General features: G+C 30.4%; 1 protein-coding gene across 1 annotated transcript; it reads right to left on the bottom strand.

The window, feature by feature from the left end:
• Window positions 1–348: 348 nt before the first annotated feature.
• On the bottom strand, window positions 349–9,406 carry LOC142322026 (NAD-dependent protein deacylase Sirt4-like). The gene is made up of 2 exons (XM_075360624.1): window positions 8,721–9,406; window positions 349–5,408 (listed from the first exon to the last, which is right to left on the bottom strand). Exons 1-2 carry the CDS (start codon window positions 9,294–9,296, stop codon window positions 5,073–5,075), a joined length of 912 nt encoding a protein of 303 aa, XP_075216739.1. The 5' UTR covers window positions 9,297–9,406; the 3' UTR covers window positions 349–5,072.
• Between the last annotated feature and the right edge of the window lie 9,603 nt (window positions 9,407–19,009).

Genomic DNA, 19,009 nt, shown 5'->3' with positions numbered 1-19,009 from the left:
TCAACACAACAAAGATTTATGAGTTTAATTACAAAGTAAATGTGCTATTATGATTTTTCAAACTTTATTTCTATACTCAGTTTTTTATCTTATTATTTCACTATACTAAGTTAACACAATTTTTACAATTACATTAACTTTCTAATTCTACAGTTCAAAAAATTATTTAAAAATAAACCTTAAAAGTTTTACAATATTTACTTTGTATTAGTCATCCACAACTACATATACATATATGAAAGTATATATATATATATATATATATATATATATACATATACATTATAAGAACAATTTAGTTAATAACAGTATTTTAAGGTAATATTTAATTTATTTATTCCTATTAACAATAAAGTTATTTAAATTATGATTAAGTGAAGTAAAACTATTATAAACATATAACAAATGTAAAAATAAACAGATATATCAACGAAATCTAAGTTTTATGGCTGTCATTACTATTAATTATGATAAGAGAGAACACAAAAAACAAGCAGTTTCCTTTAACTTCTAGTTTTAAACTAATATCTAATCATTACTTTACAATCTAGAGATTTATTTTATTTTGTTATTTTAAAGATGTAAAGACTCTACAAAGTTCATCTTATTTAACAATAAGAAAACTTCTAAGAAGTAAAATTGAGCACAAATAGTTAAATCATAGTGCCCACAAAAACATTTTAACCAAATTGTTTTTTTTTAATAGATTTATAAAATTCTTTCAATAAATATAAAATGTATTATTTTTAAACAGAACAAACTAATGTTAAACATCCCATTAAAAAAAATGTATTTTTCATTACAACATTAAAATAAGTTAAATATACTAAGAAATTTAAGTTCCTTACAATATGACTGGTCACACAAAGACTAAAATTATAAGTTACAAAGCGATACTTTTCTTTCTAATGTAGCTCTACTTCTAGGAATACCAGACATTATAGAATAATTGAAGCATACACAACTTAAAATTATTTATTCCATATTAATGGAGAATAAAAAAAAAAACTACAAAATATAAAGACTAGAAAAACTCCGACTAAAGACCAAGAGCAAACTGTTTTACAGCCAGCAAGCTAAAAAATCATACAAACTCACAAGACTTAATTTTTCACTAAAACAAATCACTAATAGTTCAACATATCTACATACAATATTAAATATTGTTCATAGATGCTTAATATTAAAACCCCTGAATGCAGTGTTGTACATATAACTTAAATTGAATTGTCCTTGTAATAAAAACATTTTAAAATTTTTTAACTGCTTATTGAATGGTAAACACACATTTTAAACAAAATGAAGTCGTAGTAACATTTCTATTCAGGTAAGTGGCATTAGTCTTCATAAAATAGATTGAATATTACTATAGTTGACTGTTGTAATCACAAATTTCCCCATTTACAACTTTCACATTACTTTCATTTATTCCTTAACTCTAATAATTTGTTTTTCTGTGTTAGTATTACATAAAACATTACTTTTCTTTCTTCAGAAACTGACTCGTGCACACGTCTATCATCATGTATGCAGTTAGAAATACAACTTGCTGTTTTTTCATTTATTAGATTTTTATTAAACAGAAATTATCAAGTGTTTAAACTTTTATTCATAAATGAACAGTAAGTATAAAACTGGAAATTTATTTTACATTTTTAAAATTTTTTCTTTTACTTTGTTTATTCTACTTTTTTAAGAACAGTGGAAAAAAAAACAAATATATGTAATTCTTAATGAATTATATCTTAGTATTTCTGCAGAGAGTAAAATAAATGATTCTGATAATGATTTGGAACAATAGTAACACAGTGAAAAAATGTAACTACTTATTAGAACAAACTGTCCAATTCAAGTAGTTAACTTGTTAAAATTCTAGCTGTTCATTCATAAATGCGTGTAATATTTTCTGTTACTGTTTACTTCTAATGTTTTTAAATCATTCTTTACATTTATATGTGCAATCAGGTAATCAGCAATGTTTGAAAAATTCTTTCACTCTCCAAATGTTCTAACAATCTTTTTTTTAAAAGATAAATATTTTGTTTAAAGTACCTTTATTGTTCAACAAAATATATTTTTACAAACAATGTAATTAATACTATAGACCTCAATAAATTAATCTTGCAATGAAGTTTTACTATGATTTATATAAAATATTTAAATTTCATAAAACAGATTATTTTAATAATAATTTCATTCATTTGGTTGTGTAACTTCAAGGTATATCCCTGAAGTAATATATCTCTGAGTAATCTATTTTTTAAGTAATATATCATCTAGGTTTATGCTCCTTGTTCCTTTCAAATGGAGTCCTTTTTTATTTTTTTTAATACATATTCTTAATTTAAATTCTTTACAAAAAAACTATTATATCTATGTTGGTTTCATTATATTCTTGTGTATCATACTATAATATGTGTTTATTATTTTTTCCCCTGTTTAGCCTTTGGAAATTATGGTTCAGATATTACTTTCCAGGATGATATGTATGAGTGTAAATGAAGTCTCAGTTCGACCATGCCTGTGATGTGTGGTTAACTGAAACCCAACCTCCAAAGAACACAGATATCCACAATCTAGTATTCAAATTTGTATAAAGTAACTACCTTTACTAGGACTTGAAAGCTAGAACTATCAACTTCCAAATCAGCTGATTTGGAAAGACGTGTTCACCACTAGACCAAACTGGTGGGTTTATGTGTATTTATTTATTTTGTATAAAAAAAGACGATTTCAGTTTTTTTGGATGGTGATATAATGATGAGTTAGTTTTTTAAACTTTAGTAAACTATTTAATTTTCATTAATATTTATAAAGAGGTATCCAAGAATAACTAAAGATATAAAAAAAAAAAAGAATAGTTTTAATAAGTTTTAACGACACAGTAAGTGACTGGATATATTTACCCTGTTTTCTTCTCTGAACATTTTTCCTAAAGATGAATGTTGTCATGGTGTGCTGTAACTCCTCTTTCACTTCATTCATGTTACAAAAATACATTCCTTCAAAATTTTTTTAATGAATATGTGAGAATAAAAAAAATTTGGTTTCATCATCATAATTGTACATCAATTCTCATTCCCTATCACAATTTTTAAAAGAAACTCTGGTTCATTTTGAAGTTGAAACTTTAGATAACAACACACATTAACAAAATGATTTTTTTAACTTCTGTAGCAATTAAGACAAAAATTTCACAACAATGCACCTCATGTTCAAATCTTTTGTTAAAAATTCACTGGCATGAACACCAAGATACATAAGTCAATTCAGAAATCTCTTTACTTACTCAATAATACTCTTCATACAATGAATGCACTGCATACTTTTTCTAGTGTCTTATCATTTCTTAGTTGCGGAAAGTCAGCCAGGTCATGAGTTGGTCTTAAGTGATATTTCTGCCCATTTGAAACACGAAATCTACTCAAAAGGTTTATGTCTTAGTTAAAGCTTCGTTCTTAAAACCAAATCAAAGCATCACCACAATTTCCATACCAATTCCAATAACAAAGAAAATTTCACACAGTCCCTGTTCTTTATGATCAGCTTATAACAAAAACTACAAAACATGTTTTCAACTCTTATGAACCACACACAGCAATGTCATTAGACTGGAACAAAACAATATAGGCTTCCCACAGCCAGCAGAAGAATCATAACTATACTTGGATTGTCATCAGATACAAATTTAGTTTTTATGTACCACCTTGTACTTTTATGAACAAAAGATTATTGATCTATTATTACCAGTTTCTGCAGTAAATTTTAACGTATTTTAATATGAATTTAAATTGTTTAAAATGATTAAATGTTTATCTTTATGTTAGGACTAAATATTTTTAAATATCATCACATGTTGTCAATAAAAGGGTGTTATATGAATAGATTACACCAAATATTACATTTTTCTCAAACTGGTGTATAAACATTTTTCAGCCATAACAACCCATTTTATATAAAGATTTTTATTCTACATATTAAACGTATCATTAAATACCAAATAATTCTGTTTGAATCACAAATTACTGTAACTAAATTATTTTTTAAAAAAATAGCTGTGTTATTATATTTATGGCATCTTTAACGAGTATGTTAAATCTTCACCAATAATAATCATATTACTTATTTTACAAGAACAACTTAGAGGCCTCCTATTGTTATAAATATTTCAACTATTCAGTTTATCAAACAATTAATTCAAAGTGCTTTTTAATGTAATAAATATATAAAGCTGGTGTAAAAAAAACATAAATAAATATCTCTGATTTCTTTATCATATAAACTAAAAAAACCTAAAATTCATATACTGTATATTAGATTTGCACAGCTCTAGAATAAAATATCAGCTAATATAAAACACAATGTATTAAAAAAACTTTAAATAAATAATAAAATTAATTTATAGTAAAATTCTCATATTTTGTTTTAATTGTTGTTTCTAAACAATTATTGTTATTCCACAAACATTTAGTGCAAAAAGTGAAATCCTGTAAGTTCAATCTTGTCCATATATGCATAAATGGGCAAGTGAAGTGAGTCCTTACTAATTCCCACTGGCCAACATTATGTGGAATGTTTTTCTCAAAAACTACACAGAACTGAAAGCTAAAATCAAATGTAGAACTACAGAAACATAATTCTGTGTAATTGGTAATGAATTTTCTACTGTTGGGAACTGTGATAGGATGGACTTCGATTGGATAACTGACCCACATCTGTCTCATAATAGTTATGTAATTAATATTTTAGAGTATGTGCAACACCATTGATTTAAACATAATATGATGATAAAGTGTGTACCAACATTTAAATACACCACTGTGTATCAAAAAAATAAATAATACTTTGTTCTATTTTAATGCAAAATCTACCTATGTATCTTAAAAACATTTTACCTGTAAAAATAATAAATTTTTTAAATTATTTTCAATACACACGAAACAATCTTTTCAATCTATTCACGTTTTAAATATGTATTTTACAAAACAAAGGTTATGTCAAGGGTATCACTCTGCAAAAATAAATAAATAAAACTAATAAACAAACAAAACAAAATTCTGTAACTGATGCAGTCAAACCAGTCTACATAATTTTGAAAGGGATATTTTAGATAAAAGTTCACCACATCTTTTTCCAATTTTAATATCAGCAATATTATCACCTCTTGTAGGACCAATATTAACAATTGCTAATGGTTTTCTTAGTTCTTTGGATTTTAATGCTATCCGAAGACCAGAATATGTTGATAGTGAAGAACCTAATATTAAGAGAGAATCACAGAAATTAATTTCTTTATCTACAGCTCTAGTTGTTTCTTTGGGAACATTTTCTCCAAAGAATACTATATCTGGTTTTAAGATACCATGACATGATGGACATGTTGGCATTGTAAACTCTTTCACATCATCCTGAAAAAGAAAAACTATTATTTAAAAAAAATTATTTTGTCATAAAAAAATAATAATAAACCTTAATACCCAAATGCAAATTAATTTATGCTTCACACATAATATATTGGTTACTAAAAATATAATTAATATTACACCTACAATTTTATATAGTGTTTCATTTTAATTGCCCCATGCAATTTTCTTGTAAACTACACACAATACAAAAAAATGACCTAAACAAAGATTACTCTGACTGGAGGGGGACATCTTATGGTTAGCTTGAATTTATTTCAAGGTTAACATGATTTTTTCAAATGGAATGACTTATTTCTGACCCCACCAATGAAAAGGGCAGAAAATCTTACATTGGAATATGTAGTCACAGATATGACCTTGGATAGTTTTTGAAGATCATATGGCAAACCATTAGAGATAGAAATATACAATAGTGTAAAGTCATTTTTATGCTCTTTTCCATAGTTTGTGAGATAAATGGCGTGAAATATAAATATTCCAGGATTATTGTATGACCTTCAAAAATGTGTAATAACTCGTATAACACTATCTCTGTTGGTTATCCGCAGGACCTTCAAAAAAAGGTCCGAGATCATATGTATGACTGACTACATATTTCTATGTACAATTTTCTGCTGTTTATTGATGGGGTCAAAAATAGGTCATTCTGATTGAAAGCATTGTCAACTTGAAATAAGGTCAAGGTCACCATGAGGTGTCCTCCTCTAATTTGAGTAACTTTTATTTAGGTTTTTTTTTGTATTGTGCATAGTTTATGAGAAATTCGCCTGGGGCGATTAAAATTCAACATCCTGAAAAAAAATCCAAGGTCATATTGTGACCATATATTTCAACTTAATTTTTTTGGTTTTTCATTGGTGGGTCAAAAATAGGTCATTCCACTTAAAAGAATCATGTTAACCTTGAAATAACGGTCAAGGTCAAGTTCATGGTCAAGTTCATGGTCACCATGAGGTGTTCACCTCTGATCTGAATAACTTTTGTAGAGGTCATTTTTTTTTACTGTGCGTAGTTTACAAGAAAATTGGCTGGGGCAATTAAAATTAAAATGTTATATAGGTATATATTTACAGATCACTGACCGCTAGTCATTAGTTACTAAAAGACGCCAACAGAATGCAGTTAACTATATATATATATATATAAATATCTTAATTTAAGTGATCTGTAGGAAACAGTCGACTGAACATGGCTTTGGCATTTTATCCTGCTTAACAACATTCAATTTCTAAGACATAACTCCTGAAACATTCCAAGTGCTATGGAACCTCCAAATTACAAAGGAATATAGTTTACTATTTCACACAAAATTTTACAAATTTTTTATTTATTTATTATATTCTGTTGTTCATATTTAAAAAAATTAATACTACTTTAGGGGGCTAGATAAACCAGCAATAATAATTACTTTCTCATAAAAAAAAAACACAATTTACATCATAAATAGAAGATTCTTTCTTTATTTAGGAGATTTTTGGACATTCAGGTTTAAAGCTAGATATCAACAACCACTTGGCTTTAAAGAAAACCAACCCACAAATAAATCACACAAAGGATTTATTAATTTTAAAGGTCCAGCTCTCTATATCTTTAGCATGGAACTAGAATATGATCTACACCTAAGGAATCTGAAGAAGAAAAAAAGAAACCAAATTAATGATAAGGAGAATGTTTGGATGGTGAAATGGTTGGCACAAAGAAACAACCCATAGACAAAAGGAAATTTCAATCAGATTATAAATATAAAAAACTAAAATCACAAAATAAAAAATCAATAAATTGTAAAAAATAGTTATGGCTCATATTAATACATAAAAATAATAATAATGTGGGCATAACTGCAATATAGTGACAACACCCTCTAGGGTTTTGGTATATATTGAATAGCTTATGAAGAGGGATGTGTATATCTAAAATATTAGGTTCACAAATGTGAATTTCAAGAGTTAGGCAGCACTAAAGTTTGAAAATTATTATTGTCAGTGAATGTAATATGAAAAGCTGTATAAGTTTTAATTCCTTAAATGTGAGGCAACCTGGAGTAGTGGTTTGTGTATATGATTCTGACAGTATGTTGTGAGTTCGAATCTCAAAAGAGACAAACAATTTTTTTAAAATTAAAATATAGAATAATTAGCGTAAGATTAGCATAAGGCCTCACATAAGATTATATATACATATATATATATATATTAGATGAGAAAAGTTCTATTAAAGATGATTAATATGAATATATATAGCATAAAATTGTCAGACAAAAAAGCTTAAGATGCCTTCAAAAAATATTAATGAGATTACAACAGTATATCCAGTAATAGAATATGAATTCTGTAATTTTGGTGATAATAATGAAACACTAAAACTGATGTAAATTCTGAATTTAAATAAATGCTCAATCTTTAACCTTGGTTTGATTTAATTAAGTTATTTTTTAAAAATAATTTACAGATGTAATTCAATTTTCAATTCAATATTTGCATTAAAACTGAAATTATAATTAATTTAATTTAAATTCCCGTAGATCTAATGTTAATTTTATATATTCAAACCCCCAGCCCTCTAGATCCAGACATTCTTGACACTCAATATTTTATATCTATACACCTCTCCCCCTAAGCTATCCAAAAATATATGTCTCATCCCTAGAAGGTGTTATCACCTAGCCATAATTTAAAATGGTAGCGACATAAATGTATATGAAGATAGTATTACTATCTGAAGATAGTAAATTATCAAAAATTTATAAAACCATTACAAAGTAAAATACAAATTTATTTTTTTGTGTATTCATTTAAAATAAGACTGCAAACAGCGAGTATAACAGTATATTTAAAAACTAAATAGAATACTTTTTTCAAAAGGAAATTTTCTAGTTTAATTTTAATTAAAATAACACAATTTAATAGAATCTTTTAATAAATCTTCACCATCTACTTACTTAATAATCATACATTTAACTAATCTGAGATTTCAAGAAACAAAAAAAATTGATATATAATTATTTTTTTCACAAAAATCACAGTTGTTACATACTTGTCATTTCTCTGATTAAAAAAAAATAATAATAACTGACAATAAAGAATATATAAAATACAATAGCAGGTTTGTGCTACTTCTCAAAGTATTTTTATACATCTTTAATTAGATATAAGTAGTATCTTGAAGAAAATAAGTTATGAATGCAACCAGTAACAATGGAAAAAATGCTATAAAAATTTAATTCTAGAAAACTATTCACCAAACTTCTAATTGATACAATGTACACAATTTAAACATGTATTCAATCATACTTACATCAGACAGCTCAACATCACCATCTGGTCTAATATATTGTGATGTTTCAATCATGTTTGGATTAAGAAACTTCAGCATATCTTGAATGTAATGTCTACTAAACATCATATCACAGCCTAAACACACAACTCTAAATCCAGTTCCATGAAGTTCTATAACACGTTTACTTCCAGCTTCAAAATGAAGATTATCAACATTCTGCGTTATAATGGATGAAACTTTATGATATTCAAGCTCTAAATCTCTAAGAAACAGATGTACTCCATTAGGTTGAAATGATGAAAATCTAGACCAGCCAACATAATTTCTAGCCCAGTATCTTCTCCTAGCTTCATAACTTTTAATAAATATTTGATACTGAAGGGGTCTGCTATTACTACGGGCATATAATCCAACACCATCAGATCTATAATCAGGTATGCCACTTTCTGTTGAAATACCTGCACCAGTTAAAATAAGTAACCTTTTACATCTCAATAAGAAGTCACTGAAATGTTTAAGATCGGCCTCACAAACAGGGTTATGTTTCGGAACGAATATCAACGAATTGTTGATTAATTTTTGACTTAAACTCATAATAAAATTTTATCTTACAATAAAACACAATTACGAGGAGCTAGATAATTATGTAATCAGACACAAGAAAATACAGTTTAAATAGCCTCACTAGCAACTTGTTCTTAACCTAGAACTAGTCGAAAGCTGACTGTCAGTTTCGATATACCGTAGAAAACGATCAATAACCCGATATATCGAAGACTCGCGAAGAAATCTGTTTTAATTTTTAAAATAACTTTTTTTTAATTCTAACAAACGTACACGTACATTGAAATAATCCCGTGTATAATAAATCCATATAAAAAATGATGTTTGAATAAATTATAATTGAATATACCTTTAAATTAAACAATAACTGAAAACCCGACCTGTAAAAATGTCTGTATTATAATTACCCTATGATCTGGAACAAAATGCATTAATCAACAAAACAACACTGAAAATGTTTAACAGAATAACTGACATTTTTTCACATGTTTGGTTGGATCACGTTATTAAAAAAAAAAATATTGTAATTCAAAATAACTTATTTTGACAAGCAGCTAAGGCTGGCTTACAGATCTCCTTTGAGAAAACACAATACATTACAAACATCAAGAACGCACCACAACATCTTAAAATAAACAGAAATAAAATAGCCAGAACTGACAGTTTTAAATACCTAGGAAAATGGATAACACAAAACAATAGTGATAAAATAGCTCTAGAAAACAAGATTACTCAAAATAGAAAAAGCATACAATATCATGAAGAAAACCTACAAGAAGTCCCTTTCCTGGAACACCAAACTAAGATACTACCAAACGGTAGTTAGACCAGAAGTACTATATGCGGCAGACACGCTGAAACTACATAAAGTACAGGACATAGAGAGAATAGAGAGAAGAATCTTACAGAAAATATTAGGCCCAAAAAATAACACAGGACTAGATTATAAACAAAGATCAAACCAAGAGCTATATTCCAAAATAGAAAAAATAACAGATGTAATCAGGAAAAGAAGACTGCAATTCTATGGACACATATACAGAATGGAAAACACCAGACTAACAAAACAGATCTTCACTCTACTAAACACTCATAAGAACAAGATAACCTGGCTTAAAGAAATAGACAATGATCTAGTAAACAATTCAATCGACTCAGACATTTTAAAAGACAGAGCAACATTCAGAAAAACAATATGGGAGTTTCAGGAGAGGAAAACTCACTTGTAGAAGAGGGAGAAAATGGACTCAAGAAGACAAAGAACACCACTCTAGAAAAATGAAAGAAGTATTGGCTAAAAAGTTGATTAAGCGTGCCCTCTAAATGGGCTATTCGAAAAGAAGAAAAAAAACTTATTTTGTTAGCTTTTTTTACTACTACTACTGCTTTATAAAGATTTGCAAGCCTATATAAAATCAGTTATGTATGTCCAGATATCAAATTTTTAATATGTTTCTGTGTATTAATACAAAATTCATCCACTTTTTTTTATTAATTTTGTATTTTGAGTTGTTCTGATCAATGGTGGTATCCTGCAATTCCCTGATCTTTCCAAGCAATTGTACAGTTCCCATCACTATCCATTTAGTTGCATATAATCTCTGAAATGATCTTGATCAGCATTTCTCAACTTGGGGATTAAGATCTCCCCCTCTCACCGTCATTGGGGTCACAAGTGATATGAAAGGAGTTGTGAAATTAGCTTAAAATTCTACTCATAAACAATAATGAAATCATTTTATGAGAAAAAAAAAATTATTATAAACATTTTACGTAAGTTTAAACATTTTAGGTACATATATAAATTTAAACATTTTATACTTACATTATCTTTACACATGTAAAAAAATTAATTAATGAGATTATTTTGTTTGTTTTTCATTTAAATATTTCTCCTACATGGATATATTAATTTTCTATAAAAACATTGAGAATGGTGTTTGTTTATCCTGAAAAAATATTAATTCATTTGCAATCCCAATAGCCAGAGTAACACTTTCCCCTTCAATAATCATTTGACTTCTGTATGGAAGAGGTTTTTTCTTTTTGCCCATTTTATTATATAATTTAGCAAACAGCCTATTCTATCATGGTCAACTTAAAATAAATAACCATTTTTACAACTGTACAAAGAATTAGTGTGAGGTTTTGTGGAAAGATCATGTCTGTGAAGGAACTAGTGTGTCCATTTTGCTCTTGGTAAAAACATCTTTTAATTTTTTCAGAAATCTACTGTTCTTTCCTGTTATGGCCTTTGCACCATCACTACATACTACAATACATTTTGTCCAGTCTATGTTATAGTTTTTAGTAGCTTAACAGAAAACATCAAAAACACATTATTCTGTTGCATGCAAAATATTTTGTTGATTTGCAAAACATATTTTCTTTATTGATCTGCCTCTATCAGATTCATATTTCACAAAACAATAAGAACTGAGAAATTTTTGCCACATCTGTTGATTCATCAATCTTCATCATAAAGTATCAATCTTCAAAAGTATGTTTTATAATGCAGTTAAAATTGTATCCATTAAGTTAGCCAGGTATAAGGAACCAACCTCAATACCAGTTTGGACAAATTTCCTTCGTTGCGCTGTACAAAACACGCACGCGCATAACTCAGGCAGTCTTTCTATTGTTTGCTGACCTGCAAACAGCAGATGTTAGCAATATCGAATCATATTTACAACCAATCCAGTTCATTCAACTTTATGCATAGGCTATACTTTAACAATATTATTGTATATGAAATTGATCTTTTGGTTATTATTTTATAAAAATTTGTTTCATTTAAATTTAATATTATTTTGTGTATGATTCGAATAAAAATGGATTTCAAGGATTTTATTAAAAAACGAGGCATTATGAAGAATAGTAGCCAAATTAAAAACATTCATTGAAACTTTGATCTTAATTCAGGCGATTACAATCTATTTACCATTAAGTTTGATAAACTATTCGAATACGAAAAACTATTTTTCGATGTTCAATTTGAAATCGAATTGCACCAAGATGCGACTGATAAGGACCTTGAAGTCAGACACACATAATAACCTTTTTGATAAACTTAAGTTAAAACATAAAAAATTCAAAAATCAATTCAAAATTTCAGAGGTAACTGATGCAACTAAAGTGATTAACAAACCTAATCCAATTACTTTAAAACCTATACAAATTGAGGCCTTTCGCAGTGATGTGAAGGCTTAGCATAAATTCTTTGATCTTTTTAGTTTAGTTCATAACCGAGAAGAATTTTCTAATGTTGAAAAATTTTATTACCTTACAAATTTCTTAAGAGGAAATGCTTTTGACTTAATAAAAAAATTATAACGTCTGAAAATTATGAAACTCAATAGAATTACTTAAAGCTCGTTATGATAACAAAAGGCTAATAGCAGCTAGACATGCTTTAGAAATTATTAATTTAAAACCATTAAAAAAGGAAAATTCTGAAAATTTATCTAAGTTCACTGACCAAGTTAATTCAAACATTATGCATTGAAAAAACTAAATATTGACTATTTTGAATTTATTATAATACAGTTAATTACACAAAACTTAAATTTAAATACTTTAAGAAACTGGGAATAATCATAGAAGGTGATGAATTCCCTAAGTTAGAGCAACTTATGTCTTTCTTAGAATCTAAAGGAAAAATTACTTGAATCCACAGACACGATTAAATGTAATGAAAGGCACAGCCGTCTAATGTAGGATTTAGAGGCAAAAATTATGATTATTCAAAACCTAGTTCTAGTAAAAATGTATTTCATGTAAATAATTCTGATAATTTTATGTGTACATTATGTAAAATTAGCAACCATCCATTGCATCAATGTGATAAATTTTTAAGTTATAATGTTAATGAAAGAAAAAACTTTGTTTCAAGAAAAATTATGTCTTAGTTATTTAACAAACAACATGTTGTCAAAGATTGCCCAAGCAATCATAAATTTAAAAAAAAAAAAAATGCTCACTGAAGCATTGTACACTAATTCATTTAGACAAAACGCTGCAAGATGCAGCAAATAAATCTAAGCCGAATCAAGCTCCTTCAGCTAATAGTTCATATTTTACTTTAAAATCAGAACCTAACAGGTCTGTTTTACTTGCAATAGCAATAATTAACGTTAAGAATAAAAAAGGTAATTTCATCCAAGCTAGCGTCTTACTTGATTCCGCTTCGATGATTTCATTTTGTACTGAAAGATTTGCCGCCAAACTTGGGTTTCAAACCAAACCTGTTCTCATATTGATCACAGGTAATCAGCATGTCGTTACTAAATCTAAGCTAAGTATTGATTTAAATATTAATTCTAGATATGAAGATTTTAATTTTAATTTGAAATGTCACGTAATGCCTTCCATTACAGATTTGTTACCCAATCATTTTGTAAACGTAACTGACTGGGAAATTCCTTCTCACCTTTTTCTCGCCGATCCTCATTTTAAAATTCCTGGGCAAACGACATTCCCTTAGGAGCTCAATATTATCTTTTTCTACTTAAGCCTGTTCAATTAACTCATAATTCCAATCATACCATACTTCAAGAAACTCGTCTTGGTTTCATAGTTTCTGGTCAAATCCCTACTAAACATAGTAAGCGGGAAAACAATTCAAATTCAGTATCACTTCTTGTTAGTAATGAAAAGCTTTCCTCTCAATTGGAATCATTTTGGAGATCTGAAGAGATAGAATATCGTTTTCCAGTCAAAGAGGAATTTTTCTGCAAAAAAAATTTGTTGAAAATACCTTTCATGATCAACAAGGCAGATTTGTTGTGTCTCTTCCTCGTAAGGAAAATTGTACTTTAGGGGATTCTTATGCAAATGCCAAATATCATTTCAATTTATTACAGCGTAGATTTAAGAAAAATCCTAAGCTCAAGGAAGACTACTTCCATTTCATGAAGGAATATGAAGAACTGGATCACATGCAACCTGTAGATTCATTTCAGTCCAAGGTTCCATCTGAAACCTTTTAATTGCCTCATCACGCAGTATTTCGTAAATCTTTCACCACTACCAAAACAAGAGTAGTATTTGATGGTAGTGTGAAAACTTCAAATGGCCAGTCACTCAATTCAATTCTTGCTACAGGTCCAGTAGTACAACAAGATTTATTTTCAATTATAATTCGTTTTAGAACTCACAGCTACGTGCTATCAGGAGGCATTTCTAAATGTACAGACAAATCCGCATTAATCCTAGACATTTTTCATTACAAAGAATTCTCTGGTATGATGATACTGACTCATCAATCATTCCGTATAACTTATAGACAGTAACTTATGGTTTAGCACCTTCAAGTTTTCTAGTAATAATATGTTTGATTGAAATTTTCAATCTAAATGAAGCCTCTTTTCCTCAAGCTTGCCAAGCAATTAAGCAAGATTTTTATGTCTATGATCTGCCACTGGTTGTGACAACATCGATCAGTTGAAACAATTATACAATGATGTTTCGTTATTGCTTAACAAATATGGACTTTCACTACATAAATGCCATTCCAACGTTCCAGATATATTTCACAATTCTGATTCTTTCATCAAATTAGATAAGGATGAAAATATCAAGACACTTGGATTATTTTGGAATCCTCTAGGTGATGATTTCATTTATCAATTCAAACCAAGGAATAAGAATACTTCTTACAGCAAGCGTTCCGTTTTGTCAATTATTTCTTCATTGTTTGAACCTTTAGGACTACTTGCTCCTATAATCGTTCAGTTTAAAGTACTCTTACATGTATTATGGTGCGCGAACCTACACTGGGATGAAGTTCTTCCTGCTCCGTTAGAAGAAAAATGGAATTTTCTGTACTCTCAACTCAAAAAACTTCAAGTAGTTTTAAGATTCCTAGATTAGTTAAAATTAGTTTTAGTAAGAGTGATCAATTACACTGATTTTTTAATGCAAGTAGCAATGCATATGGTGCATGTCTTTACATCAGATCTGTTGATAGTAACGAACACATTGAAACCCACTTATTGTATTCAAAATCTAGAGTTGCTCCAGTCAAGCAAATCTCTATTCCTAGGTTATAGCTGAATGCAGTTACACCATATGACCGGCACACTAAAAAGTAGTAAGTTCAATTATTATTTTTTTGGAAACTTCACTTTTAAAATCTTAAATAAATGCATCAAGCGCAAGCTTCATATTTTGAAACTAAACTGATGTTCTGCAATCCCTTATTCCTCTTTTATACTGTTGTGAGGACGACGTGTTCAAACATGTATCATATATATGTACAAACATGACACTCTCACAGCGAATATTATGCAAGCAGACCAAATTACAAGGACCACGTACATATCAATTTGGAAACTATAAATTGCTCATATTTGTGCACTTCATACATACATGTTCATACCTGTCACTATCAATACAGCTAAATAATTATAACAAAGTTAAATTTTAACCAAGGCCATGTTGAGTCCATATTCTGTTTAGCGTTGACCATGTCTTACGTGGCAAGTCAAAACCCGGCGGCCTTTGAGTAATACATGGATTTGGTTATTCTGCTTTGTGGTCCATTCTCGACGCCAGGCGTAAATTAGGTCAAATCCGTCCTATGTGGCATCAATTGCTGTTTTGATAGGTGGCTTTCTAGATCGAAGGCGACCACAATTGGCATCCCTAATGTCCTCATGTATTGGCAGGTTTCGATTGTCCATAATCTTCTTGTACTCTCTTACAAGAGCGTTCATACGGCGCAGCTTCGGGGGTGGTATGTGGCTCAATACCGGGAGCCATTCCACAGGAGTAGACCTGATAAGCCCGGCAATCATTCTCATAGTGTTATTAAGTTGAGCAACAATTCTACGAGCATAAGGACGGTTAAACCACACTGGCGCACAATATTCAGCAGCCAAGAAGACCAGGCTCAGAGCCGATGTGCGCAAAGTGGAAGCCGATGCTCCCCACGTCGTTCCACAGAGCTTATGTATGATGTGTTTCTCGCTTTCAATTTCCCTGCAGTTTTCATTAGGTGCTCCTTAAATGAAAGCGTTCTATCAAATGTCACACCTAGGTATTTTGGTGTATTATTGTGAAAGAGCCATGTATCCTAAATAGAATTTTAAGCTCCCTATTAGCAAACTTGTTACTCATATGGAAGCATGACACCTCTGTTTTACTAGCATTTGGTTGGAAGCGCCATCTCCGGAAGTACCTCCCCAGTTTCTCCAGGTCAGTCATCAGGACCTTCTCCGACTCTTCAAATGATCTACGTTTTATTGTTAGCACCCAGTCATCGGCATAGCCATGCTATTTAGATCTTGTCTCTGGCATATCTGCAACATAGAGGCTGAAAAGGGGAGGCACAAGTATCGACCCTTGCGGCAGGCAATTCTTGAGTTTCCTCGGTGAGCTTATATCGGATCCCATAATAACTTGGAACATTCTGTCATTCAACATGTTATTAAGGAGGGAGCTGTTAATTTGCATAGGATTACACGGAGGACCTTACAAATCATGCCTTCTCTCCAGACAGTGTCGTAAACGGCTGATAAATCAACGAACGCAGTAGAGGTTTTAAGATTTCTTTGGAACCCCGCTACAATGTACGTCGTAAGCTAGAGAACCTGGTCGGTGCAACTTCGTTTTGGCCTAAAGCCTGCTTGTTCAATTGGTATAACATCACATACCTCTGACAGATTCTGTTGTAGATAAGCCTTTCTAGTAATTTTTATGTCACTGATAGCAATGCTATAGGCCTTAGCTCTTAGGTAAGTTTGCTGGTTTCCCTGGTTTCAAAGTGGCTATTACCTTCGACCCCTTGACCTCTTTAGGCACGCTACCGGTCTGCTTTATGTCAGTGTAGAATCTGGCTAGCCAAAGTTTTGCGTATTTTCCGCAGTTTAATAAAAATTCCGGATTGATACCATCGAACCCTGGTGCTTTCCCTGGAGCAACATCTTTGAGCGCCGACTCAATCTCTTCAAGTGTAAAACGGTGAGCGTTCTCAGTCTCTCCCGCCTTCCTCCTCAAGTTCCTTAGTTCGCGTTTTATCTCAATTGTGTGTGCCCTGTCTCTTGGTGCTCTGGATGTTGCCATGGCGTTAGGGGTGACACCTGCTTTTGGTCTCTGAATAGGAGATTCGCTTCCTAATTTTCTTAGCAGAGTCCATGCATGACGAGTCGAGGTGAGAAGCCTGAACTTTCAGGCTGCCCACCGTTTCCGACCATTTCTATTGTCTTGCAGCATCGAGGCTACGGAGAAGCTCGTCTGCCACCTCTTGATCGCCCGTCTCGAGGAAGCTTCAGTAGAGAACTTCGGTATTTTGGGACCACCCTGGGATATATTCTCTGCGAAACCCTCTAGGGATGCACTTCTTAGCGGTACTTGTTACTGCTCCAATAAATCTGCTATAGTTTTTGCTGATTGGTGGTATCCAGCCTAGGCATTTATCCAAATACCTAGAAAAATTTTCCCAATTAGCCTTTTTCAAGTTTCATCTAGGGCAGGGTACAGAGGTCATGAGAGAAATTCAGCTACCTGCCTCTATAATAATTGGACGATGCTGGATGTGGGGAAAGTCGCAGAGAACTTTTCGGGTGACTAGCAGCGGCGGTAATGAGACTGTACGCATCATGGTATATGGCACCAAGTAATTCATATCCAGGTATTCTGCCTCTTCTTCGCAATTGTCCCTCAGTGTTACAATGCATTTCCTGGATTGCAACCAGATCAATATTGTCGTTCCTCAGTAGTTTTGATAAATACTGGCTCTTAGAATAACTTATGCTTTCCATATTTATGTGGCAAATTCAGACCGAAGGTCCAAGAGTTCCTGTTGGCAAGTCCTGAAAAGGACTGTTGGGTACATCTAGCGACATGGCCTGCAGTTCGTTACACTGTAGGCTTGTGTCTGCGTGGTTAGGAGAATCTATCTTCTTGGTTTGTCTGACTACCAGTATCTGCTAGCTCATTTAGCATTACCCAGGGTTCACCACATGGAGGCGAACTAGCTTTACACCCCCTGTATTATAGTAAAATTGAGAGATGACTTGAGAATCACAATGTACATATTTTTATATGTAGTGAGGTCTACAGTTACATTGCACCAAATCATAAACATTAATTGTCGTGTGATTGTGGAGACCCTAATCATTATTATAAAGATCTTCTTCTTATAAAGATTTTCTTCTTATTTCATAAAGCAGATTTGAATCTATAATTTACTCACCATTGATGTTTTATTAAAATTGCATTTATTGTTTTCATTATGGCTTGTCTAAAGCTTACTGAAAAACAAAATGAATCAATTGTCTTAGCAAAGATTATAATTAACTTAAAAATCGATGATAAATAATTTATTTAAATAAAAAAATTTTCCACTGATTTAGTTTAATTAAAATTAAGTTACCAGTAAGATACCAAGTCATGTAGACTGTTCATTAGTTTCCTCATGGATAACAGTGTCAAATAAATTGGGTATAGTTCACTATTTATATGATTTTATTAATGGAAAATATTAAGGTAATACACTAACAATAACACTGACATTTGATTGATGTAATAACACTGACAATTAATTACAAACTATCTAAAAATGCTCTTTCTATTATACATGTAAGATCATTGTTAGACACAACAGTCAAAAGAGTCGGTGACAGGATGAGAGGAAAACAATGCAATTTGTATATGCACAAATTAAATTTTGGATGGTAACTTAAATAAAAGTTTTGAACTCAGATGGAAAATTTTTCAGATTACATCTTCTAAGGAAATAC

This window comes from Lycorma delicatula, chromosome 3 (genome assembly GCF_047948215.1).
Source record: "Lycorma delicatula isolate Av1 chromosome 3, ASM4794821v1, whole genome shotgun sequence".
NCBI classification, from domain to species: domain Eukaryota; kingdom Metazoa; phylum Arthropoda; class Insecta; order Hemiptera; family Fulgoridae; genus Lycorma; species Lycorma delicatula.
Note: the sequence above shows the minus strand (reverse complement) of the source record. Positions and strands in the feature narration are given on the sequence as shown.

Coding starts and splice junctions, on each gene's coding strand:
- LOC142322026 (XM_075360624.1), bottom strand. CDS start 9,296: ATGAGTTTAAGTCAAAAATTAATCAACAATTCGTTGATATTCGTTCCG. Junction 5,409..8,720: donor GTGATGTTGAGCTGTCTGAT/GTAAGTATGATT, acceptor TTTCTTTTTCAG/GATGATGTGAAAGAGTTTAC.